The sequence below is a fragment of the Globicephala melas genome, chromosome 15 (assembly GCF_963455315.2).
Source record: "Globicephala melas chromosome 15, mGloMel1.2, whole genome shotgun sequence".
In the NCBI taxonomy this organism is placed as follows: Eukaryota; Metazoa; Chordata; class Mammalia; order Artiodactyla; family Delphinidae; genus Globicephala; species Globicephala melas.
In genome coordinates, this window is record NC_083328.1 from 25,297,031 (window position 1) to 25,323,519 (window position 26,489).

Consider the following 26,489-nt stretch of genomic DNA (forward strand, 5'->3'; position numbering starts at 1 on the left):
CTTAGGTAGGAAATGAGGAAGAAGGATCATCTGATTCTGATGAGCATTTTACGGACTGCCCATGGTGTCTCACACAGATGGGAAAGAGCTAAGGAGAATTAAATTTTTAAAATAAGCAGTAAATATTGAGTTGGAGAAGCAGATATGCTTAAGGGAGTGGATTTGGGAAGTTCTGGCTGCCACTTGGTGATGGTGTGTTCCTCTTGGGCTATGCAGGCTCCAGCCTCCTGGCTCTGTGTCCTCCCAGCCTCAGAGAGAATCTAGCTCCATGTTCCCTTTTTTGTCCAAAAGTATTGATTGAGGCCTCACTGTGGGGAGGCTTGTGGTGGAGGACACAGTCTACTGAGGGTTGCAGATGTTAATCAAATCCAACCACAAGTACATGTGTTGTCGGGAAGGTCAAGGGAGCTGTGAGGTGGACCCTGGGACCTGTCCCAGGCTGGGAGGGCAGAGGAGGCCTCCTTACGAGGTGACATGTGGGCCTAAGGGAGCTGATGGGACACACGAGGCTGTGGGGCTGGAGCAGAGAGCAGGACACAGAAAGTGAGAAAGTGGAGGTGGGAGCTGTGGCCCAGGAGGCCACCGGGAGGATATCCATCTTTGGGTACCCATGCCCCCTTAGCTGGCCAGTTCCACTATTAAAGATGCCAGAGCTCCATGCGGGTCTGGAAGAGTCCTGCTGGGGTCCAGCACAAGGTCTCAGAGTACCTCTGCCCACCCAGAATCTCTTCCTCCCCACGCTGCTGGGGGGAGGAGGGTGGAGAGAGGAAAGCCTGGACTTACAGAGCAGAGGTTTAGGGAGTCGCTTTGGAGCGGGTTCAAATCCCAGCTCTGCCAAGGCGCCCATTTCTCTGTGCCTCAGTTTCCTCATTTGTCCCATGAGGAGATCCCTATCCCGGTGGTTGTGAGGGTTGATTTGGACAGTGCCTGGGGAGTACAGCACCAGGCAGGCAAGTGCAGGGCCTGAGCTGTCACCTGGCTGGGCCCAGGGTGGAGGCCCAGCACTGACCTTGGGTCTGGAACCCTCCGCATCCACCTTTGTGGGTGGCATTAGGGAGGGAGCCACCTTTCTGCACTTGGTGGAGGCCAGGTTCTTCCCTGGTCGGGGGGGAGCGGTGACCCTGCGGGGACTTGGGCTTGGCCACCTCCCTCTCCCTGGGTCCCACAGCAGCCTGGCGCGGGAGGGAGGAAGGGAAGCTGCCAGCCCGGGCTGCTCTCAGGCCCAGCTCGGTTTTGTCCTTTTATGGTCAGCCTGCAGGCCTCTGGCTCCCCAGCCAGAAACCACGAGCTGGTGTCGAGATCAGGCCGAAATAGCTGGTCTGTGGGGAGCTGGACGTCTCCTGGGAGACTCAGGCCTGGTGCGGGGGAGAGAGCAGGGAGCCCTTTCTGTCCTTGGAAAGCTCCCCCGCACACCTGCTCATCAAGGCCAGACCCCCGACCCGGGAGAAGGAGGGAAGACAGGCACGTTTGGGGCTGGGGTGTGAGGTGAGGCAGACCCCAGGGCTCCGGGCCCGGCAGCTCAGCCAGGCGCAGGCGGTGCTGGGATGCGGGCTCCAGCCCTGCCATCTCTGCTCTCGTGCTGTGCTCTTTCCCATCTCTGACTTCCTGTGGCCTGGGCCCTCTGCTTGGGATGCTCTGCCTCCTTGGTGCCGTTTCCCCTGCGGATTCCTACACATCCTCCTCTGTGTGGCTCAGTTGTCCCCTCAGCTGCTAAGAGGTCCTGTCTGTCTCTTGGGGAGCATTAAAACAGCCCTTCTGTAGCACTTCTGGCATATACCCATTGTGGCATTTGCCCACATCTTGCAGTCCGTTCTTTGCCCATCTGACCCCCACACTGGATCATAAGCCTCTCAAAAGCAAAGACCAAGTAGGTCTTAGTAAACTTTGTGTTTCCAGTGCCTGACACATAGTACGGGCCCTGGACTTGTTTGCTGAGTGAATATGTGAATAAAGGAAGAAGCGCTGACTGTGGCTTCAATCTGAATTGCCTTTCTGAGAGAGAGAGAGAGAGAGAGAGAGAGAGAAAATGATTGGTTGAGACTGATTCAAATCAACAAGCATTTCCTGAGTACCTACTATGTGTCAAACATAGCCCCTGCCCCCCTGGATAGACACAGCCCTTGGACCTCGGGAATTCATGGGCCAGTAGGAGAAGCATTAAAGCAGTTTTGTCAAGTAAGCAAATAAATAAATAAATAATTTCAAGTGATGAAATTATACAGTTATTTTTCCCCCCTAAGGAGAAGATAAAACAGGATGATGGGATCAAGAGAAACTGAGGGGGCTTCCCTGGTGGCGCAGTGGTTGGGAGTCTGCCTGCCGATGCAGGGGACGCGGGTTCATGCTCCGGTCCGGGAGGGTCCCACACGCCACGGAGCAGCTGGACCTGTGGGCCATGGCCGCTGGGCCTGCGCGTCCGGAGCCTGTGCTCCGCAGCAGGAGAGGCCACGGCAGTGAGAGGCCCGTGTACCACAAAAAAAAAAAAAAAGAGAGAGAAACTGAGGGAGTGGCTCTGAATGCATGGTGGTCAGAGGTGGCTGCATCTGAGGATGTGATATTTGAACTTGGATATGAAAGGTGAGAAGGAGCTGTGGCCACATCAAGAACCAGGGAAGAGCTTTAGAGGCAGAAGGAGGAGGCAGTGCAAAGGCCCTGAGGCAGGAATGGGTACGATATGCTAGGGAAGTGCCAAGAAGGCTGGTGTGGCTGGGATGTAAGTGGGGGAGGGAAGTAACCAGATGAGGTTGAGAAGCAGCAGGAGCCTCCCCATAGACTATTACAAGCCCATTTAATATCAGCAACAAAGACTGTATGACATGGTCAGCACTTATAGTCAAATGTTAAATGAAAAGGACTAGAAAATCACGCCATCGAATGGCATCAATTGTGTAAATCACTCTAAACCGCTATAAAAAATAATGAAAAGGAGATATATCCAAATATTAACCGTCACAGCGTAGGGGGATTTTGTCTTTGCCAAACTTTCTGCAGTTGTTGTGTACTAATTTTGTAATCCAAATAAAAAATTAATAACTTATTTAAGAAAAAGCAGTTTTGTAACTTGAAAAATGAATAGATCTGTATGATGTTTAAAGAATCAGATCTCTTGCTTTAGAGGTGGTGTAAAAGTAACATTGTTTTTTAAAAAACTTTTATTGTGGTGTCCTTTATATACCATAAATCAATCCATTTTGATATGCAATTCACCAGTTATTGGTGAATTTACAAGGTTATGCAGCCATCACCACAATCTAAGTTTATCTTTCTATCATCCCAGAAAGAAATCTTGTGCCCACTTGTGGCCTCTTATAGTGACTCCCCCATTCCCACTCCCAGTTCCACCCCGTCACTACCTACTTTCTGTCTCCATAGATTTACCTCTTCTGGATATTTAGGAGAAATGGAGTGAATGATACAACATGTGGTATTTTGTGACTGACTTCTTTTACCTAGCATAATGTCTTCAAGGTTCATCCCTGTTGTAGCCTGTATCAGTGCTTCATTCCTTTTTATGGCTGAGTAATACTCTATTGTATAGATAGACCACATTTTGTTTATCCATTTACCAGTTGGACATTTGTATTGTTTCTACTCTTTGGTAAAGTAGCATAATTTTTACTAAGATGAAAAAGAAATATTCTGCCTGTCATATTAAGGGAAAATGGTCCATTACCATTCCAAATAATCCTTTTCTCCTAAAAAGTATTGAGGTGAAACAATGATCATGGTGAGGTTAAGTGCTACGATGGACGGAATCTTTGGACTATGGGAGCCAGGGTCACCACTAGAACAGGTGGTACCTTTATAGAATTAGAAAAAGGTACCCTTTTCTCAAGGCATCTTTCTTCCGTCTGCTGAAAGATGGTTGTAATAAATATACAAATCTACAATGACCAGTGGGAATGGTTCTCCCTTAGAGTTATGCAGTGTACAACTCATACCACTGTCCATGGCAGCCCTGGGGGTGATGTAGAGTAGAAAGGCCCTCAACTTAGCTCTAGGGAGGTATGGAGTCAGAGAAAGTATCATAGAGGAGGTGACTCTCAGGGTGACATTTCAAGAATGGATTAGGGTATATACCCCAAAGAATTGAAAACAGGTGCTCAAAAACTTGTACTTGAATGTTCATAGCAGCACCGTCCACAATAGCCAAAAGCTAGGAACGACCCAAACACCCATCAACAGATGAGTGGAACCATAAATGTGGTCTGTCTATACATTGGAGTACTATTCAGCCATAAAAAAGAATGAAGTTCTGATACATGTTACAACGGGGGTGAACCTCAAAAACATCATGCCAAGTGAAAGAAGCCAGACACAAAAGGCCACATGTTGTACAATTGTATTTGTGTGAAATGTCCACAATAGGCAAATCCATAGAGGCAGACAGCGGGTTGGCGGTTGCCAGGGGTTACGGGGAGTGGGGGATGGAGAGTGACTGTTTAAGGGATATGAGGTTTTATTTGGGACTGATAAAAATGTTTTGGAACTAGACAGAAGTGTGAGTTGCACGACATTGTGAACGTACTACATGCCACTGAATTGTTCACTTTTCCACAGTTAAATTTATGTGGTGTGAATTTCACCTAAAAGGGGAAAAAAAGAGAAAAAGAGAATGGATTAGGCGGGTAGAAAAGTGATGAAGATGGTGCTCCGGGCAGAAGGAACAGTGTGTGCAAAACTTGAGGGGGAAACTGCTTTGCACATTGAGAGAACTCTGCTCTCTCGTGTCAGACATGATCTCAAGCTCAGGGAAGGAATCAGCTAGGAGTCCTCCTGCCCATAACCAACCAGGGCACAGTTAGCTTCCCACGCTTGGAGCCGGTGTGTTTCCGATGGGAATGTCCCAGGCCGGAGGTCTCCTGGCAGCGCCCAGTGTGGATCCGCCCCGGCAGCTGCCCAGCCTTTCCCTGGAGCCCGCTCCCTCTCCTGGGGACCTGGGAGGACAGGCCTCAGGACAGGCATCTGACCCTATAAATCTCTCGTCCTCTGGATGTAGGTTTCCCAAGGCTGCTGGGAAAGACTGCCTGTCTCCCTGTAGCGGATAGATGGAGATAGCCCGTCCGTCTGTCCATCTCAAAATCACTCCTTAAAATAGTACAGGCTCTGGGCCAGCCCCAGCGGGTTCTCTCTCTGCTTGTGTGCTGATCACAGGGTGCTGGTTCCTGCATGTCTTGCCTTTCTGCCCCTTCCTGAATCCGTTTTGAACTGGTTTCCTAGTTTGCTCTGGTCCTCAGCAGACTTCTCCCTCCACGTGGAAGGTGGAGGCACAGGCATCCACATTCCCTCGATTCCAGTCCAAGGAGCTGGGTGTTGTACCAGCACAGGGTACCTCCCTCCACAAATTTCTTGTGATGCTGACCTCTGTCTCTCTCCAGAGTGTACTGGGGAGATGAAAGTTTTACTGTTTTTATCTTGGAAGGAAATGCCTCCAGCGCATGGTTGTGGGTTATCTGAGGAAGACAGAACAAAGCCGTGGGCTGGAAGCAAGGCCTCGGGGATCATGCACCTCAGTTTGAGTCCCCGCCTGCCACTTCCTAGCCGTGTGACCGTGTTCATTATCTAGGGCTGCCGTACAAATGGCTGCAAACTTGGTGGCTTCAAACAACAGGAGTTTGTTCCCTCATAGTTCTGGATGCCAGAGGTCTGAAATCAAGGTGTCATCAGGGTTGGTTCCTTCCAGAGGCCCTGAGGGAGAATCCAGTCCAGGCCCTTCTCCTCTTCTGGCTTCAGGCGGCTGCCAGGTCCTCGGCATCCTCACCTTGAAGCTGCATCCCTCCAACCTGCCTCCTCCTTCACGTGGCTTCTCCCTCTGCCTCTAATTCCCCTCTCCTTTCTCTTATAAATAAGGACACTGGTCATTGATTTAGGTCCCATCCTAAATCCAAGATGATCTCATCTGGAGATCCCTAATTAATTACATCTGTAAGACCCCTCTTCTAGATAAGGTCACCTTCTGAGTTTCTGAGTGGACATTTCTTTGGGGGCCACAGGTCAGCCCACTGCAGTGACCTCGGGCAAGTCGCCTCACTCCACCATACTGCCCTCATCTGTAAAGTGGCCGTGGTGCCAGTGCCCAGCTCAGGGGTTGCTGTGAGGGTGGAATGGGTCACCTTGCACAGAAGGAGCTCAGGGGGCCCCGCGGCACAGTGCCTACTCTGGAGGTGGGCGCTGCTGGGGACGCTGCAGGCAGGCAGCTGTTTCTTTCCTCTCTTTCCTAAGTTTCATGGTCATAATGGGCTCCTTGAGAGCAATAAAGACTATTTTTACATTACCCATTTTTGGTGAGATGCGGGTACGGTCATACATACTCATAGCATAAACACGAGCGGGACAGAAGGAGATGGAGCTGAAGGGAAGTCTCCCTCCTGTGCTGGTTCTCAGTCCCTCAGACCCTCTTCTCAGGGACAACCATCGTTGGGGTGTCGAGTAGCTTCACGATATATCCAACATACACAAGTATTTGAAGGGGTGTGTGTGTGTGTGTGCGTGTGTGTGCGCGTGTGTGTGTGTGTGTGTGTGTACACCTTAGGTATGTATATGTGTGTGTGTGAACGCATATCCCTCTTTTTAAAACATAAAAGGTGTAATGCTATGTCACTTAGTCTTTTATTTTTTCGCTTACTATGTCTTGGAGATTGTTCTGCGTCAGTCCATGACGATCTGCCTGGTTCTTTTCAGTGGCTGCCCAATGTGCTGCTGTGTGGCCCTACCAGATTTTTTTTTTTTTAATGTCTTCTATTTCTTTCTTTATTTTTGGCTGTGTTGGGTCTCCGTTGCTGCGCATGGGCTTTCTCTAGTTGCAGCGAGCGGGGGCTACTCTTCGTTGCAGTGTGCGGGCTTTTCATTGCAGTGGCTTCTCTTGTTGTGGAGCACGGGCTCTAGGCATGCAGGCTTCAGTAGTTGTGGCACGCGGGCTGTAGAGCGCAGGTTCAGTAGCTGTGGAGCATGGGCTTAGTTGCTCCGTGGCATGTGGGATCTTCCTGGACCAGGGCTCCAACCTGTGTCCCCTGCATTGGCAGGCAGATTCTTAACCACTGCACCACCAGGGAAGTCCCCAGATTTTTCTCTAAGTTAATTTTTAGTTTATATTGGAATATAGTTGATTTACAAAGTTATGTTAGTTTCAGGTGTACAGCAAAGTGATTCAATTATACATATGCATATATCCATTCGTTTTCAGATTCTTTTCCCATTTAGGTTATTACAGAGTATTGAATAGAGGTCCCTGTGCTGTACAGTAGGTCCTTGTTGATTATCTATTTTATATATAGTAGTGTGTGTATGTTAATCCCAGTCACCCAATTTATCCCCCCCGCCCATGCCCTACCAGATTTTAAATACCAAAATGTATTTCGCTAGTCTGCAGTTGATAGACTGGTTGAATGGTTTCTTTCCGGTCCTTTGCTTTCGCTGATATTCTTGCAGTGACCAACTTAAACGTCTGTCCTTGGGTACACGTGTGGGAGTTTCCGATGTGGCTTTCTTGAGGTTTGTGGAGCAGCCCATGAGTCGTAGCAGGAGGCAGGGATGTAGGCCTGATCGGAATCAGCACAGCTGGACCGGAAGACGGGACTTCGTGGTGATGGAGAGTCCTGTTGCCAAAGGAGGGGCTGCCTCTTTCCTGTGGCCCTTCTCCCTGCGAGGGCTGCCCCTGGCCCTCGGCTCAGAGGTCAGACTTGCCTGAGGGGAGCCTCTCCAGACCCCCTGAACATGGCCCCTGCGGGCAGCTGTGGCCCTTGCTACCAGCTCAAGGTGGAAAAAATGAGAGTCAGAAAGAAGAATGAAATAGCCTTTTGGCTCTTCTGCCTTTTGTCCTGAGGATCGGGCTCAGCCAGGCCACCAGAATGTCCATCTGTTATCTGAGGGGATAGAGGGAAGGTTGTTTGGAGACGGGCATAGGGTCCATGGAGCTTGCACAGTCATCTCATTCATCTGACCCTGGAGTGGACCAGATCTTCTTTATGTGATGTAAATCTGCCTCCCTCTCCCAGATATGGTCATGACTATCCTCTCTGGTCCCCAGTGATGCATAGGCATGGGCTATTCCAGTCCCATCCATCCTCCCATCCTCCCATCCTCCCATCCATCCATCTAACAAATACAATTGAGCACCTGCTATATGCCAGGTACTTGCCATACAGTGTTAAACAAAACAGACAAGCCCCCCTCTTCCCCAGTAAAGCTTGCTTTTCAGCACAGCGAGATAGACAAACACAAGAGGTCACTGCAGATGGCTCTAAGTGATGTGAAGGAAATAAACAGGTTAATTGCCTGAGTGCCCTGAGGCAACTGCCTGCATCCCTGTGGACAGAGACTTAGAAAAGGCCTCTTGGAGAGTGGAAGCCCTCAAGATGATGGGAAGGCATCACCCACGGCAAAAATTGGGGAGAGAGTGTTCCAGGCAAAGGCCCTGGAAGGGAAGAGTGTGTTCTCTGTGAGGAGCAGGTGGCTGTTTAGGAGCTGAGCAGGGGTAAGGAGAGAAAGGTGCCAGTGAGGCAGCTGGGTGGGGACACATCAGGCCAGACTTCGTAGGCCATGGTGGGGAGACTGGGGGCCACTGGGACTAGCCAGCTGGTTTTGACCAGGCCGTGGCTGATCTGACTTTTTTTTTTGTTTTGCGGCTCGCGGGCCTCTCACTGTTGTGGCCTCTCCCGTTGCAGAGCGCAGGCTCCGGACGCGCAGTCTCAGTGGCCATGGCTCACGGGCCCAGCCGCTCCGCGACATGTGGTATCTTCCCAGACCAGGGCAAGAACCCATGTCCCCTGCATCGGCAGGCGGACTCTCAACCACTGCGCCACCAGGAAAGCCCCTGATCTGACTCTTTTAAGAAGATTTTTCTACTATAATGCAATAGCACCTCACACCTGTCAGGATGGCTGTTATCAAAAAACAGACAGTAGTTAAGTGTTGATGTGGGTGTGGAGAAACTGGAATGTTGGTGCATTGCTGGTGGGAAAGTAAACTGGTGCAACCACTACGGAAAACAGTATGGTGACTCCTTGAAAAGTTCAACAGAATTGGCGCATAATCCAGCCATTCTGCTTCTGAGCATACACCCCAAAGACGTGAAAGCAGGGACACCAACAGATATGTGTACACCCGTGGTCATCGCAACACTATTCACAGTAGCCAAGAGATGGAAGCAACCCAGGTGTCCATCAACAGATGAATAGATAAACAAAATGGGGTGTATCCATACAATGGACATTTTGACATGTGCTGCAACATGGATGAACCTTGAGGAAACGATGCTAAATGAAATAAGCCAAACACAGAAAGACAAATTCTGTGCGATTCCACTTACATGAGACACTTGGAGTAGTCAAACATCGTAAAGACAGAAAGTAGAATGGTGGCTGCCGGGGGCTGGAGGGAGGAGGCACTGAGGAGTTACTATTTAATGGGGATGGAGTTTGTTTGGGAAAATGAAAAAGGTGGACGGTGGTGATGCCTGCACAACAATGTGAACATGCTTCGTGCTGCTGAACTGGACACTTTAAAATGGTCTCCATGGTACATTTTATGTATGTTTTACCAAAATTTTAAAAGTTTATAAGAGAAAAAAGAAGACCCCTCCGGCTGCCCTGTGAGAACGGCAGGGGCGTGGGCAGAAGCAGGGAGATGGGAGGGGAGGATCTGGGCCTGAAGTGATGGTTCTCAGACCAGGTGTGGCAGCGGTGATGGGACGGGTCTACGCTGATTCATGGGAAGCAGAGCCTTCCATCCCCGAGGCCACTTCATGCCCCGGTTTCCTTCTTGTCACCTTAGACCTTAGGTGGTAAGGCTGCTTCTCTGGCCTGGGAAAGAGGCCTCACTCCTTCCCTGGACTGGTCCCTGCTGGTCTCTCCAAGCTGCCTTGTCTCCCAACGCCTTCCCTAATCCAGCAGAAGCCTTGGCCGCTAGGGATCCCCGTTCCATTTCCTGTGCCCCATCCTGTATTTGGAACAGCAGAAAGTGCCCAGACTCTGATGCATGATGCTTCAACCCCCAGGTTGGTCCCTGAAGTGGCTGTGTGACTTTGGGTTACCTGACCTCAGTTTCCTTAAACTTAAAAGGGTTAGGGTCAAAGACCACACAGGGAAAGTGCCAGAAAAGTGTATCTGGCCCATAATAGGTGTTCAATAAGTAGTACGTGTTGGGTTCAAATCCTGCCTCATCCACTTACTAGCTGTGTAACTGTGGGCAAGTTTTAAAATGTCTCTGTGCCTCAGTTTATTAATCTGTGAAATGGGGATAAAATTGGTCTGTCTCATAGGATGTACGGGGGTTGAATGAGTTAATACAGGCAAATGATTGAAATAATGCATGACACAGAGAAGGTGCTAAGTAGTAGATACTATTATGTAGTATTTTCAGGGTCTAGCATGGGGAAGAATACCTGGTAGATGCCCTAAATGCATTTGTTGAATGAATGAATGAGTGACTCAGTTTCTTGTGTGTATATTGAACTTCCCCATCAAGAAACTCATGTCTTCCAGGTTTGGGGTTGGCTTTTTCAGTGCTCACCAAGCTACACCTTCTCTGTGTCAGGGACTTAGGGTTCAGGGGCTGGGGATCCAGAAACTGAGGGAAGCGGGGTCCAGAACTGGATACTTCTGCCTATGAGCGGTTCATGGTTCTGTGGGGGCAGAGACACAAACAAAGAGAAAAAAAACCAGCCTGGGACAGGGCGCTCGGGCAGCACAGGGGCTGTGGCAGTGGAGACATCTGTCTTGGGGATGGGCAGGAGCCAGCGACAGTTCCAGGATTTCTGTCTGGGAGGGTCTTAGAGGCAGCAGTCAGGTTATTTGATGGAGGCTGGGGGCTTTTCTTAGGGCTTCTTCTCTCTAACAAGGTTGACTATTTGTGATAGCTTAGGAGCGTTGACGGAGATTTACAGCCAAGCCTCCCCCTGGCTCCATCACGGTGTGGAAGGCTTCTTAGAAGAGGTGTCATCTTTGAGACGGAGGGAAATGGGCAGGAAAGGAGAAGAGAAAGGACTGCTAGGCAACAGGAGTAGCCTGAACAAAGGCACAGAGTGCGTTTGGGGGTTGATCCGGGTGGGGTTGCTGGGGAATTAACAGTGATGGACATAGAAGTGCCAGGACTGGGGAGGCAGGGCCACTCACGGGAGGCCTCGGATGCCCCTTCTGGGCCTCATCTGAGGACACTGGGGGCCGTGGACAGCTTTTCAAAACTGCTTTATTAAGATAAAACTTGCATACCAAAAATCCTCCCAAGGTAAGTGTAAAATTCAGTGATTTTCAATAAACTGAGTTATGTAAGCATCACCGCAGTCCAGCTGACAAACCCCAGAATGATCCTTCATGCCTGTTTGCAGTCACCCCAGCCCAGCCCCTGGCAACCACTAATCTACCTTTTCCCGCTTTTATGCATTTACCTATTCTGCACACTTCTTATAACTGGAATCACACAATATGTAGCCCTCTGTGTCTGACTTTTCCTTAGCATCGTGTTTTGAGGGTCATCCATGTAGCCTGTATCGGTACTGCATTGTTTCTATGACTGAATAATGTTCCATTGTATAGATTGACCACATTTTATTTATCCATCCACCAGCAGATGGACATTTGGGTTGTTTCTACTTTTTAGCTCTTATGATAACGCTGCTGTGAACATTTGTGTGCAAGTCGTGTAGAGACATGTTTCTGTTCTCTTGGGTAGATTCCTAGGAGTGGAATAGCTGGGTCATATGATGAATTTATGTTTAACATTTTAAGAAACTTCCAAAGTGGAAGAGGGTTAAGAAGCAGAGGGATCAGGCAGTTCAGCGTGTCAGAAAGATTACTCTGAGAAGGGGTTTGGAGGGGGATGTCACAAGATCCCGGGAGATCTTTGATCATAAGAGGCTGAGGGTTGTGATGGTGGGAATGGAGCAGGGAATGGAGTTAAGAAATGCCTGCCGCTTCACCATTGCCCAGCAGAGGATGTGATGCTCTGCTTTCTCAGTTATGGTTAACTAGCTGATGACTAAGGTGTTTAACCTTCCCCGTGTCCCTCATAGGGGATCTTGACTCCACCCCCTAAGGCCACTTTAAGAGCAGAAGGTGATCAGTAATGTCTGCTTAATCACGTTTAACCTCACGATGCCCTGTGCACCCACCAGGGTTCTCTGGTGATTAGCGACAGAGACCTTATCTAGAAAAGGAATTTCTGGAGGAGTATTGGGGAGCTCACAGATGGGGTGGGAAGAGTGGGGAGCCAGCCTCAGAAAATGTTAGAAAACGGGGCTGTTTGGGCTCTGGGGGCAGGAAGTGAGGCCCCCTCAGGGCCTCCGTTGTGCTTCTCCATCCTTGATCCAGCTCGGTGTTTGAGCTCAGAGATTCTGATTGACATAGCCTAGGAAATGTTGTTGCCTCTTGGCTGGGGTAGCTTGTGGGTCAGTCCCACCAAGACTGTACATGATGGCGGGGTGGGGGGGTGGGGGGGCAGGGAACATGGATCCTTAAGGACCATAGGATGCTCTTCTCGGAAGAAGAGGAAATGGATACTGGATTTTCAAACCAAAAATGTCCACTACCCCATATTTCAGATAAAAAAAACTGAACCATGGAGAGGTTAAGAATATTTGCCCAAAGTCATAGAGGTGGGAAGTGGCCAAGTTGGAATGCCAGTCTGTCTGGATCCAAAGTCGGTGTTCTGTCTGTGACCTAATCTGGGCAGAGTGGGTCTCCTGGGACCCTCCAGAGCTAGTGGGGCAGGGATTCTCACTGCCTCCTGAACGCGTCAGTCTCCGGTATCTTTCTGGGGCTGCCTCCAGGACTTCAGGGGGTCGGGAAAAGTATCTAAAAGAGCCCTGCTGCCCTCTTGGCTTTGGTCTTATCCCCTATGACCTGGGCAATGAGCCCAGCTGGCCCCTTGTCGCCCCCAGGGGGGCCAGCATGTAGGAGCTTAAATGGGAGGCCTGGGAGGCACCATATCCAGACGATCAGCTCAGAGCAAATTCTAACTCATGGCTCTTTTTTTCTTTCTGTTCTCAGATCGAGAGGACCAGTCCATTCTCTGCACGTAAGTGAAGCTACTTTTTCTTTTGTTTTTCTAGAGTCAAGATCCAACCTATTAAAGAAAAAGGTCCATGAGAACAGGGCTCTTTGATGTGTTTGCTGTTCCACGCACCCCTAAACGGCCAGGGATACCTGGTGCTGTCTTGTTCTGCGCCACCCCCTTTTAAAAACCAGCATTTATTGAGCACTTACTGTGTGCCAGGTCCTGAACTAAATATTTTACAGACAGAATTGCTTCTAATTCCATAACAGCTCTGTGAAGGTAGATGCCATTTCCGTTGGTGAGGAAGTCTTGGCTTGTGTTAAACAATGTGTTAAACAGTCACCCTCAAATTTCACAATTAGTAACCGCATTGTGCCATATTTGGTGGCTGGTGTCATTATTTCTTTGAAGGCCTGGATACATAAGCAGAAGATACTAACTCAATTTAGAATCATTCAGAGGGTTTTCAGTGTTCAGGAAAATCTTTCCTGTGGTGGGCAGAATACAGGTATCCCTTGGAAAATTTGTGGACTTAGTTCAGACCACTGCAATGAAGTGAATATCACAGTAAAGCGAGTCAGGCAGATTTTTTGGTTTCCTAGTACATATAAAAGTTATGTTTACACTATACTGTGGTCTATTAAGTGTTCAATAGCATTATATCTAAATAAACAACTGTACACACCTTAATTAAAACATACCCGTTGTTAAAAAATCTTAACTATCATCTGAGCCTTCAGGGAGTTGCAATCTTTTTGCAGTAGTGACATCAGACATCACTGATCACAGATCACCATGACAAATAGAATAATAATGAAAAAGTTTGAAATATTACGAGAATTACCAAAACATGACACAGAGACATGAAGTGAACAAATGCTGTTGGAAAAATGCTTGACACAGTGTTGCCACAAATCTTTAATTTGTAAAAAAACACAATATCTGCAAATTGCAATAAAGCAAAGTGCAATACAAGTGCCTGTGATGGTCCTGCCAAGGTCTCCACCTCCTAATCACCAGAACCTGTGAATGTGTCAGGTGACATGGCAAAGGGGAATGAAGGTTGCCATGGCATTACGGTTACTAATCAGCTGACCTTAGAATAGGGAAGGGATTGTAGATTATCCAGGTGGGCCTAATATAATCACAAGGTCCTTACAAGTAGAAGAGGGAGGCAGGGGAGGAGTCAGAGGGAGATGCAGTGTGAGAAGGACTTCACCCACCATTGCTGGCTTTGAAGATGGAGGAAGCCCAGGATGAGAACAGCTTCTAGAAGCTGGAAAAGGCAAGGAAACGGGCTCTCCCCTAGTGCTCCCAGAATGAAACACAACCCTGCTGACATCTTGGTTTTAGCCCAGTACAATCCATGTCAGACTTCTGCCCTCCAGAACTGTAATATAGTCAGTTTGTGTTGTTTTAAGTCGCTACGTTTGTATAATTTGTTACAGCAGCAATGAGAAACTAATACACCCTCCTTCCTTCTTCACCTCTACACCCACTCCTGTCTCACTCACTATTCAACAGATTGAATGGGTCTGTTCTACTGGTGAGTACTTGGCATATAGGAATGAACCAAAAATAAATGACTTCTCAAGAGGGAAGACAAGACACTAGAACAATAATTACACACTTTGGTACTGCTTGAATTTACTGTTTGGTCCTGTGAAGGTACTACCTTTTCAGGAACTAAAAAAAAAATACATACACATTTTAAAAATCACTTAAAGAAATGTGTAATTACAAACTGAAAATTATGAAGAATGAGACATGTAAGGAACTAGGAGAATGTGTAAATCAGAGAAGTTCTAACTGGGGAGAACACTAAAGGTTTCCCAAAGAAGTGATGCAGAGATGATGAAGAAAAGAGAGGAATAGTTTACAGCATATGCAAAGACCCTGAGGTCAGATAGAGCGTGTTCTATCGGAGAAACTGAGAGATCAGTTTGGCCAGAGTGTGTCTCCCAACAAAAGCCCTCTGTCTGAGAAGAGGCATTATAGGACATTTAGGACTGTGGTTGCAAACTCAAAGGCCAATCAAAGTCAACCAAGTACTGTTAATCTGCGAAAAGTCCTGGGTGTAGCACAGTAGGGAATGGTGGGGAGTGTGGTGAACTGGAGAAAATGGCCCATCTGAGGGGGGGAGCTGCTACCCATCTCCTGTCTACTGTTGCCAGGGGAGAATGCAGGTCTAATGTTGCCAGACTTTCCTACATTTCAGTAGAAGCTGGAAATCTAGGTTTTTATGTGAAATATCAAATTTTTAAACATTGGCACCTAATTTACATGAACACATATACACAGATCTCCAGCCAAATAAAGTCCATTTGTGGGCTGGCTTTGCCAATGGGCCACCTGTTTACAACCTCTGTCCCAGAAGTTTGGGCCAGGAAGTGTCCTCAGAGATAACTGAGACTGCACTTCCTGCACACACCCCCCCACACACACACCTGGTCAGTTACAAGTGTTGCAGGAAATTTTCAGAGCCTTAAAATCGGGAATGATTCGTATTATTTAATATGAAAGTGGATTCAAGTTGGTCTCTGTAATAATATCTCCCTTTCATTCACTTGTATTCCAAATATTGCTTTGAGGGGGCGGGGCGGCGGCAGGGTGATAATTATGGTGGAGAATTGGGTCAATAGCACACAGACAGGCTGTTTATGGCCAGCGTGAGTTGTATGTGTCAGGGGTGGTCATGGCGTTGGCGCTGGGGTCTCATACTGTGCACGTAGCTTAGAGAAACCAACCACGCCCTTCGGGAGGAAAACTAGCACTGGCGGATCTAGTGCAGGTGAGGTCACCACCATCCACCGAATGGATGTGTTCCAGAGTGAGGGTGAGAATAGACGTGGGACCCTGCCGATCCCTCCACTGCTCTCGTTCCCCTGTGGCCCTGACGGTGTGAGCATCTCGCCTTGCCGAGCCCGTTCTCTCCCCTGCATTGTCCGTATTGCACACTCGGAATCCCTGCATCTAGTTGGCATTTATACACAGAGGCTGCTTCAGAGGGGCGTTGCATACCAAGTCACAGATGCATTGCTTTGAGGATGTTTTAAGGGATTTTTCAATTTTACCTTTCTGTGGTCGATTGTGTTGACTTACAGGCTGTTGGTCCCCAGCCTCCATATCAAATGTGACTCCACTTCTCTGCAGGTCTCATTAGAATCTAGGTTCATCCATGGAAGGGACTGTCCACCGAGTTATGTCATTGAAAGCCTCCTTAGAGTGGGGGTTACAAGCCAACCACCCGGGTTTCGATCCTGGCTCTGCCTCTCACTAGCTTGTAGCTTCAGGTACAAATTTAACCTCTCCAGGGCTCCGTGTTCTCACTATAAAGTGGGGAAGTAAGAATGATGATAATGGTACTTAATGGTACTTAATAGGGTTGTTGTGAGTGTTACATATATATGTGTATGTATATGAATATGTATATGTATATCTATATATACAGACACACATACTCATATATATGACTACTATGTATATATCTAAGAACCAAGCAAGCCCTGTAAGCTAGATATTCATATGTCATGACTAACATGTGTGTCCTGGCAGAGCAGAGAACCCACTGCTCAAGTCCAGTTACCTCATTTTTTTTTTTTAATTTATTTATTTTTGGCTGCGTTGGTGTTTGTTGCTGCACGCGGGCTTTTTTCTAGTTGTGGTGCACGGGCTTCTCATTGCAGTGGCTTCTCTTGCTGCAGAGCACAGGCTCTAAGGCTCTAGGGCGCCCAGGCTTCAGTAGTTGTGGCACATGGGCTCAGTAGCTGTGGCACATGAGCTTATGTGGCACATGAGTTGCTCCATGGCATGTGGGATCTTCCTGGGCCAGGGTTCGAACCCATGTCCCCTGCATTCGCAGGTGGGTTCTTAACCACTGCGCCACCAGGGAAGTCCCCAGTTACCTCATTTTTATAGAGGAGGAAATCAGAGAGGTCATGAGATTTGCCCAGAGGCACACAGCGAGTTTTTGTCAATAGTGAGACTTGGACCTAAATTTCTTGAGGCCGTTGGAGGGCCCAACCCTCATTCGCTGGCCTTCACTGATGAGCCAGCCACAGCCCCACCATCCCCTGCCCCACCACAGACTGTGGCATCAGGGGGTGAGGAATGGCTGGCATCTTTCGTATTTAGCGCATCTATCTGGAGGAAAAGAGCTGCAGCCTGTCCGCCTGGTTCAACCACTCGGGGTATGAGCTGAGACCCGAGTGATGAGAGGAAGCAAGCCCCGAGGAGGACTTGGGGGAGGAGTTTCGGGTGGGGAACAGCAAGGGCAAAGGTCCTAAGGTGGGAACCACTTGTGTTTTGAGGGTCGGAGACGGTCTGAGTGGGTGGGGCGCAGGGAGGAAGGAGAAGGGTAGGAGGATGTGGTCGGGGACATGGTCATGAAGGGCCTTGCAGGCTGGGGCGAGCGTATGGACAAGAGGTTAGAGCAGATCTTTCTGATCATTCAAGGAGGCCACAGTGCCGCTTGGGGATAAGCACTGATGCCCTAGGGTCTGGGGGACTGGGACTCAGTGGCAGGAGATGCTGTTGTCAGGTGACTCTCCCGTTCAGGGGAGGCAACTCAGGCCAGCAGGTGCCTCTGTCACTCTCCCTGGGGCCAGTGCTGACTCTTGGAAAACTGCAGGCTTCCCAGGGGTTTGCCTTTGTTGCTTCACCCACGGTCTGCCTTCGCTCCCAACCAGGCTTCCTACTTTGACCCCCTGCCCTCATCCCTTCCACCCTGTCTCTGAAGAAGAGGGAGAAACACTTTCTGGCAGAGGCCTGCAGCGTTTTTAAAGGTGTTTTTGATAACACAGTGCAGTGTTGAAGGGGCGCAGATGCCTCAGGAGAGTGGCCGCTGTGCTTAGCTGGCGAGGCTGTGGAGGCACAGATCTAGGTTTGCTTTCCCGCTGTGCTGCACGCCAGCAATTTGTTCTTGGGCAGGTTGGTTAAGCCTCCCAGCCTCAGTCTCCTCATCTGTAGAATGGGGGTATCAGTTGTGCCCACCTCCCAGGGTTGTTGAGAGAATTGAAGGAGCTGTGTAGGGGGGAGCTGAGCACGATGTTGGCACAGTGCAGGTGCCCGTGATTGGCAGCTGGGGTTCTGATGCAGCGCCGTGGTTAGTATCAACCAGAGTTCTGCTGAGCCCTGCTTGCTTGACCATGAACTGCATAAAACCACCTCAGATACGTCCAGTGTGGGCTCTGTTAGACCTCTCTCCACAAACGTGGCTGCACGTCAGTTCTTGGGCCATTAGTTCAAGAGACGGATAGCCTGGCTTCACCCCCAGCAGCTCTTGACTCAGTGGATCTGGGGTAGAGCTGGGGAAACCTATGTTTTTATCTAGTGTCTTGGGCGACTGTGAAGCTGCAGGGCTGGTCAGCAAGCTGGCAGAGATTGGAAACACTTGTCAAGGGTCATCTACACAGGGGACGCAGAAAGGGTGGCTGTGTCTGAGCTGTGCACCGCCGTCTGCTCTGGGTGGGGGTCTAGAGGGGGTTGTCTGGGAGCTGAACCTCCACCAGCAGAGGGAGGGAGCTGGGGTGCTGCAGCCCACTGGGAGCTCAGAAGGGCAGGAAGCATGAGTCAGGGAGGACTGGAGGGTCCTGGAGATTCTGACGCACACTTTGCCGTGAGGGCGTCTGGCTCATCCCCCAGTTTGCTGACCCATCGGTGCAGACCTTGTGGTAGGAAGACTTCTCAGGTTACCTGGTGGCTGCAGGGGTTAATGAGGGGGCCCCAGTCTTGGCTCCCGGGGAGCCTGGGCTGGGAGTGAGCCCACCCAGAGATTTGGGTCCTCAGACCGTTAGCTGACTCTCCTGGCTGAGGAAGTAAAGTGATAGTGGGGCATTTGGGTCCCTTTCACTCCTAAGTGATGCTGTGACAACACTTGGAGGCACTGAGCAAGGCGACACGAGGACATTTTGGCTCCAGACAGACCAGGTTTTCATTTTGGGGGTGGCTTGTGTGCTAGATGGAAAAGAACAGAGTCCTGGTCTCAGCTCTGTCATATTCTCATGACATGATCTACAGAAAGCCACTGACCTTGTCTGAGCCTCAGTTTCTTCATCTAGAAAATGGACAACTGCACCTACCTCACAGAGTGGTTGTAAGGAATAAATGGGTTAATTCATAAAAAGCTCTTAGCACAGTGCCTGATGACGTGTTAATGCACAGTGAACACAAGTGCTACTTGTAAGTTACATTTGAAATTTCCACTAAGCCCCCAGCCATTCTAGGTGAAACCAAAGAAGAAAGTATAGGGTAACAGAAAAAGAATGGTAGCTATTAATATGCATAATAACCATGCCTATAGGTATTTTATCTTAATGCATTTTTAGGCATGGCCAGTGAATCTACAGCTGTCTGTTTAGAGATATTCATCTTAACCCCAGACCAGGATCTACAAATGCAAATGCCTAGGAGAGCCTGGCAGGTAATAGAAAGGAGTGAAGTGGGCCGGGAATGGCAATAGGGAGTGGTGAAGACTGCGGCAAATTGGAAAGCCACAGTATCCATTCAAGGGGACAGCTGTGATTCTGCCACAGACAATTGATCCCTTGGGAGAATGTCGACCCAGTGTTACCAGAGGTCCTTGGGTTTGTCCCTCCCCAAGAGAATCCAGAACTTTGGAGTTCATAAAACACAATGGTTGTATACACCGTATGCTTATCTGCCCTTGCTTTTTCTATCCAACAGTATATTTTAGAGTGCATTCTGTCTGATCATATATAGTAGTGGCTGCCTGGAAATGCTGTATTTTATTTTATCAACCCTTATGGATCATAATTTTGGTTGTTTCCATTCCTTAAAAAATGTAAAAAAAAATACACACACAATTGATCCTCATTATTCACTGATTCCATATATGCAGGTTTACCTACTTGCTAACATTTATTCGTACCCCTAATTCAATACTCATGGTGCTTTCGTGGTCATTCGAGGACATGTGCAGAGCTAAACTCTGGGTCCGCTGACGCACACATTCCCAGCTGAGGCGGAACAAGGTGACACTCGGCCTTCTTGTTTCAGCTCAGACTGTAAACAAGGGTCCTCTTCGTGGCATATTTAGTGCCACGCTTTTGAATTTTTGTAGCTTTTTTTTTTTTTTTTTTTTTTTAGTTATTTTGCTGTTTAAAACGTCCACCAAGTGTAGTGCCAAAGTGCTGTCTGGTTTTCCTAAGGGCAGGAAGGCTGAGATGTGCCTTATGGAGGAAGTACGTGTATTAGATGAGTCTCCTTCAGGCATGAGTTACAGTGTTGTTGGCCATGAGTTCAATGTCAATGAATCAACAATATGTTAAGTAAAGTGTCTTTAAACAGAAACACACATAAAACAAAGTTATACTATAGTGATTGGTTGATGAAAATTTTGGGACCAGAAGCTCAAAGGAACCTATCTGTGTGTTTCCCCTACGACCGACGATGGTTCAGTGATCACTAATTCAGTGTTTGCAGTGGCTTCATAGAGCATAACTAGTGTGAACAATGAGAATGACTCTGTGTGTGTGTGTGTGTGTGTGTGTGTGTATACATATACCTCTACATGCACAAACATACATTTTAAACTTCTAACTGAAAGTTAGCCTCTCCTTCAATTAAAAGCAATGTCAACAAATCATGTTATTAACAGAATTATTCACAGTATTAACAGATAGTAACAGTAACCGCATTGTTTCTAGACTTTTGCTCCACAACCTTCTCTGCACGTTTAGAGTTGTGAATGATGGGTTCTGAGTTCAGGTGCTAAGGAATTCTAATTGCCATAGTCTTGAAAATAGAGCCTGCTATCTGCTTTTCAAAAGTGCTTTTCCAGGTTTTCTTCCCCCAAATGTTCCTTACAGCAAACTCCCAAGGCCAATGTTCCTTACAGCAAACTCCCAAGGCCAAAGGACAGACTCAGGCAACAAATACTTATTTTGCACCAACTGGCACCAAGCAGGTGCTAGGCCTGGGGGTCCTGGTGCTGAACCAGATAAATAAGAGTTTCAGGTGGCGATTTAATTGTGAAGACAATGAAATGCATTGAGAGAAGATTTAGAAAATCTGTAATAAGTTTGGGGCTGATATGTATAGAGATAGAAAACTGGGAAACACTAAGACAAGGTAATTATTAATTCTAGGGGAAATCAAAGTTAGGCAAGAAGGAAGAGTAATCACAGTGACAAAGGGGCCCAGCTGTGTGCAGTGTTTCCATCATCTTTATAATGCAAACCCTGAGTGTTGATCTAGCCGGAAATACTATATGCAACCACATTGCTTCTATGGGGAAAGAGGAGAGGGTTAAACAGGGGCTAAATTATCATCTTCCACAATGAGAAATCAACATTTGATGCTTAACAATGAATAATCAAAAATTAGTGATATAATGCTACTTAGGTAAGTGGATATAAATGCTAAAACAACCTGCCTACTCGGTTTCCTAGTCTTTTCCAGCTCCCAGAGGCTGCTTACGTTCCTTGGCTTGTGGTTTCTTCCTCCATCTTCAGAGCCAGCAGTGTATCTCCTAATCTCTGTCTCTGACCCTCCTGCCTCCCTCTTATAAGGACACGTGATTATACTGGGTTACAGGATAATCCGAGATAATTATCCCTTCTCCAGATCCTTAATTTAATTTAAAAAGTCTCTTGTCTCATGTAATGTATTCACAGATTCCTGAGATTAGGATGTGGGCATCTTTGTGAGGGGTGGGATATGAGATCAGAGAGAGGTGGGTGAGGTCTTCTAGAGGAGTCTGAACTTTAAAATGGACAGAAAAGCACTGGAACACTTCAGCCAGAGGTCAGCAAACTCTGATCGGTGGGCCAAATCTGGTCCCTGTCTGTTCTTTTATTGTTTTATTGGGACATAGCCACTCCCATTTGTTTCCACATTTGCTTTTGTGCTACAAAGGCAAAGCTGAGTAGTTAGGACACAGAATGCAGGCCCCACCAAGCCTATAGTATTTATTATCTGTCCTTTACAGAATGGTTTGCTGACTCCTGGCTTAAACAATAGAAAAATATGTCTTGTATTTTAATGATAGTATGAATATTGAAGATAATGATATAAACAGAATATATAAGCATTAGGAGAGAAATGGTTGTAAAAGTAACAATAGGTAACATTTTTGTATACCTGGCATTGTTCTAAATGTTTTATATATTCACTCATTTAATCCTCATAACAATCATAGAAGTGCTTTTTATTATACCCATTTTATAGATGAGGAAACTGAGGCATGGGAGTAGTTAAATGACTTGCACGTGGTCACATAGGGCAGAGCAGAGACCTGAACTCAGGCAATCTGGCCCTGGAGCCCACTGTGTTATTCTGCTGATTGATGCTAGAGGGGAAAGAGGAAATGCTTTTGCCTGGGGAGCTGGAGGCAGTACTCAAAATAGAGGCAGTGCTTAACTGGGCTTTGTAGGATGTATAGGAGTTGGACAGCACAAATCCAGAGGACTTTGCTGGCTGCAGGGGTGGGAGTCACATGAGGACCAGGGACTGAACAGCTTTGAGATTCAGAGGCAATTTGGCTTTTCTACCAATGGCAGACCATGGCTGAAATGGACTCAGAAATGGTGTTCAACCCTAGGAGCTAGGACCACCTACCTGACTTGTAAAATTATGCAAAATGAGAATGCTGAGTCCCTTGTTCAAAGGGAACCCTTTTGCACTGTTGGTGGGAATGTGAATTGGTACAGCCACTACGGAGAACAGTATGGAGGTTCCTTAAAAAACTAAAAATAAAACTACCATATGACCCAGCAATCCCACTACTGGGCGTACACCCTGAGAAAACCATAATTCAAAAGGACACATGTACCCCAATGTTCATTGCAGCACTGTTTACAATAGCCAGCACATGGAAACAACCTAAATGTCCAATGATAGATGAATGTATAAAGAAGATGTGGTACATATATACAATGGAATATTACTCAGCCATAAAAAGGAATGAAATTGGGTCATTTGTAGAGATGTGGATGGACCTAGAGTCTGTCATACAGAGTGAAGTAAGCCAGAAAGAGAAAAACAAATATCGTATATTAATGCATATATGTGGAATCTAGAAAAATGGTACAGATGAACCTATTTGTAGGGCAAGAATGGAGACACAGATGTAGAGAACGGATATGTGGACACAGGGGGAAGGGGAGAATGGGACAAATTGGGAGATTAGGTTTGACATAGATACACTACCATATGTAAAATAGATAGCTGGTGGGAACCTGCCGTATAGCACAGGGAGCTCAGCTCGGTGCTCTGTGACGACCTAGATGGGGGGGTGGGGGAGAGGGAGGTCTAAGAGGGAGGGGATATAGGTATACTTATAGCTGATTCACTTCATTGTACAGCAGAAACTGACACAATATTGTAAAGCAGTTTTACTCCAATAAAAAAAAATTAATTAAAAAATTATTTAGAAATTCAAGATCGCAACATCAGAGCATTAAATCAAGCACAGGGCCCTCCTCAGTATTGTCCCCGTGGGACTGCACAGGTCACACACCCATGAATCTAGCCTGGCTGGGGGCTGAGGGGTTAAGCTGCCATTGGGTACCTCCTTCCAGCCACTGAGACTGGACTGATTAAAAGGACTTGGCGGGGCTTCCCTGGTGGCGCAGTGGTTGAGAGTCCGCCTGCCGATGCAGGGGACACGGGTTCGTGCCCCAGTCTGGGAAGATCCCACATGCCGCGGAGCGGCTGGGCCCGTGAGCCATGGCCGCTGAGCCTGCGCGTCCGGAGCCTGTGCTCCGCAATGGGAGAGGCCACAACAGTGAGAGGCCCACGTACCGCAAAAAAAAAAAAAGAAAAAAAAAGATCAATTTCCAACTTTTCATGCCAATTTGTTGACAAATTAGAGTGAATACATGGCAGTCATTCACGAGTAAACTGATTTGAAAAGAAGATCTAAATGGATTATTATTAGTCTTTAAGAACTTTAACTCAGTAACTTAATTTCCAAGGATAAGCTACACGGATAGTTTGTTCCTATAACAGCTTAGTGTCCACCGTCTTTCACTTAAATACATCAAGACTGTTTTCAAGGTTTGATGACAACCTCTAGTCATATAAACTATATGCCACAAGAGTTTGTCTATTTCAAACCACTTTCCTTTTTGCTTTCTTGCAGAGCTAGACATTCCGAATAATCAATGCTGACCAAACCTTCATACGGATAGCTGCAATATAGCATTTCATTCCAAACACCTGTTAGAGCATAATTAAAATATCCTTTAAAAATCAATCTTTTCTGCAACTATGCCACTCAAAAATCGGTGTTTATGAAGCAATGCTTGTATGATTTCGGTTGCTTCAAACTGTGCCCTCATGCTGGCAGTGAGGTTTTTTGCCTTTTGTTGCCAATAACAAATTATAGCCCTGAAGTTATAAAATATCTAACTTCCTCCACAACTAATGTGATATATTTGTAAGACTTGTGTTAAATAATGTTTGAAAATAATTTCATGTGTAAAAAAGAAAAAAAAAGTGCAGTGGGCAGAACATGGGCTCTGGTATCAAGAAGACCTGCATTCAAATCTCACTCCTCTGTTCCCTATCTGTGTGATAGCAGGAGCAGTTATGACCTAGAACACTACTTCAACCTCTCTGAGCCTCAGTTTCCCCAGGTGGGTGATGGGGATAATCAATGACTCCTTCATTAGGTTGTTGGATTAAATAAAAAGATTTCTGAGCCCAATAACATAGAGTAGGTTTTCAAGAAATATCAATTCCTATTCCCCATTCCCTTCCTCTGACCTTAGAAAGCAAGTTCGTAGAGGGTTAGGCCTGTGTCATGGAATGACTTTGTGAAATGTCATAGAAAGAGTCCTGACTGCATTGGAACCAGAGACCTGATTTCAATGCTGTGTGTGCTCTTGCCTCGCTGTGTGATCTAGGGCAAGTTGCTTACCCACTCTGGCCCAAAGTTCCTCTTCTGTAATAACATGAAAGTGATATGTCCTACCTTCAGGATTGTGGGAGGGGAGGTAAAGGAGATAATACATGTGAAACAATTAACATAGGGCCTCCACTCCCCTTGAAAAGTCAATTCTCTCCTTAAAATTAAAGAAAAAAAATTTTTTTGGACTCAATTGTCCTCCTCAAGAAAATAAAGATAATGCCTCCATGGCTCCCATTTCACAAAGTGCCTCTGAGGCCATATGAAATAATGTGACCATTGGGAATAAAGGCCATTAGGAAAGGGGAGAGGACAGTGTTAATATCGTCGTGAGACGTGGAGACATGTTTCAACCTTCCTGGAGATCAGACACTTGATTTCCGGATGGTGACCCATGGGGTTGCGTCTGACAATTCAGGGCACATGTTTCTTTCTCTGCCTCCCTCCTTCCCTCCTCCCTCCCTCCCTCCCTTCCTTCCTCTTTCTCTCTTTCTTCCATTTAGCCATGTGCAAAGTGGGCCCTTGGCAGAGCAAGTTAATTTCTTTATTTCCTAATTAGGAAAAAGGGCAAGCACTGCACTAGCGCTGGTGGCAGTGGTTCAGTGTGGAGAACCTTGAACCGACCTTGGGGTAGACAAATTCAGACTTAAAAAAAATTAGTATGTTTCAGAATATTCAGTGACCTCAGCAAATGAGAGTCTAGGCAAAGGAAGGAAAAACAAAAAACAAAAGAAAATCAGAGGAGAGGACAAGAAGGGAGGAAAGATTTGGTTGAAGTCATCTTTCCCTTTCACTGAGAATAGTGGGAGTCAGAGGCAGTGTCTGGAATCCTTGGATGAAACAATTCCACCACCATGATCTCCAGTGGCCAAGAGAGGTAGCTGGGTCGAGAAGGCCATTTAATCCACTGCTCATATTCTAGGAGTACTCTTTTGATAAGACAGACAACACCCTGCTGATCTAAACTTATCAGTCATTTACACTTTAGCATGAATTACTTCAACCAGGTTTATTCTTTGATACTTGACTGAGATCATTAGCTAGCCACCTGACCATTAGAATGGGGTTCTCCAGAGGATGAAGGGGCTTATGTCTGTCCAGTGGCTGATGGGATAACCAGTTCTTCTCCTTTGTCCCCTTCTTCTTCTTCTTCCCCTTCTTCTTCTCCTTCTCCCTCTCCCCACTCCCCCTCCCTCTTCTTCTCCTTTTTCTCCTTTTTTGTAAGGGGACCTTCAAAAAATTGTAACTTATATCCTGTACTCTGAGAGGTACTTATGTCCTTCCTGGAAGGCAGTCTCTTGCCTGATCATTCCATCTCTAACAAGGCTAATATTGTCTTTTTTTTTTCTTTATAAAATTTATTTATTTTGGGCTGCATTGGGTCTTTGTTGCTATGTGCAGGCTTCCTCTGGTTGCAGGAGCAGGGGCTACTCTTCGTTGCGGTGCATGGGCTTCTCATTGCAGTGGCTTCTCTTGGTTGCACAGCGCGGGCTCTAGGTGTGTGGGCTTCAGTAGTTGTGGCAGGTGGGCTCAGTAGTTGTGGCTCGTGGGCTCTAGAGCACAGGCTCAGTAGTTGTGGTGCACGGGCTTAGTTGCTCCGCGGCATGAGGGATCTTCCCAGACCAGG

At 47.2% G+C, this 26,489-nt stretch overlaps 1 protein-coding gene across 4 annotated transcripts in view; it reads left to right on the top strand.

The window, feature by feature from the left end:
- Positions 1–26,489, top strand: part of MYH11 (myosin heavy chain 11) — a 128,009-nt gene that overhangs the window by 37,697 nt on the left and 63,823 nt on the right. For all 4 annotated transcript variants that reach the window (XM_060285764.1, XM_030884047.2, XM_060285765.1 and 1 more), the window contains exon 4: positions 12,984–13,011. In XM_060285764.1, coding sequence (XP_060141747.1) covers positions 12,984–13,011 — 28 coding nt within the window. The remainder of the gene's footprint in view (positions 1–12,983; positions 13,012–26,489) is intronic.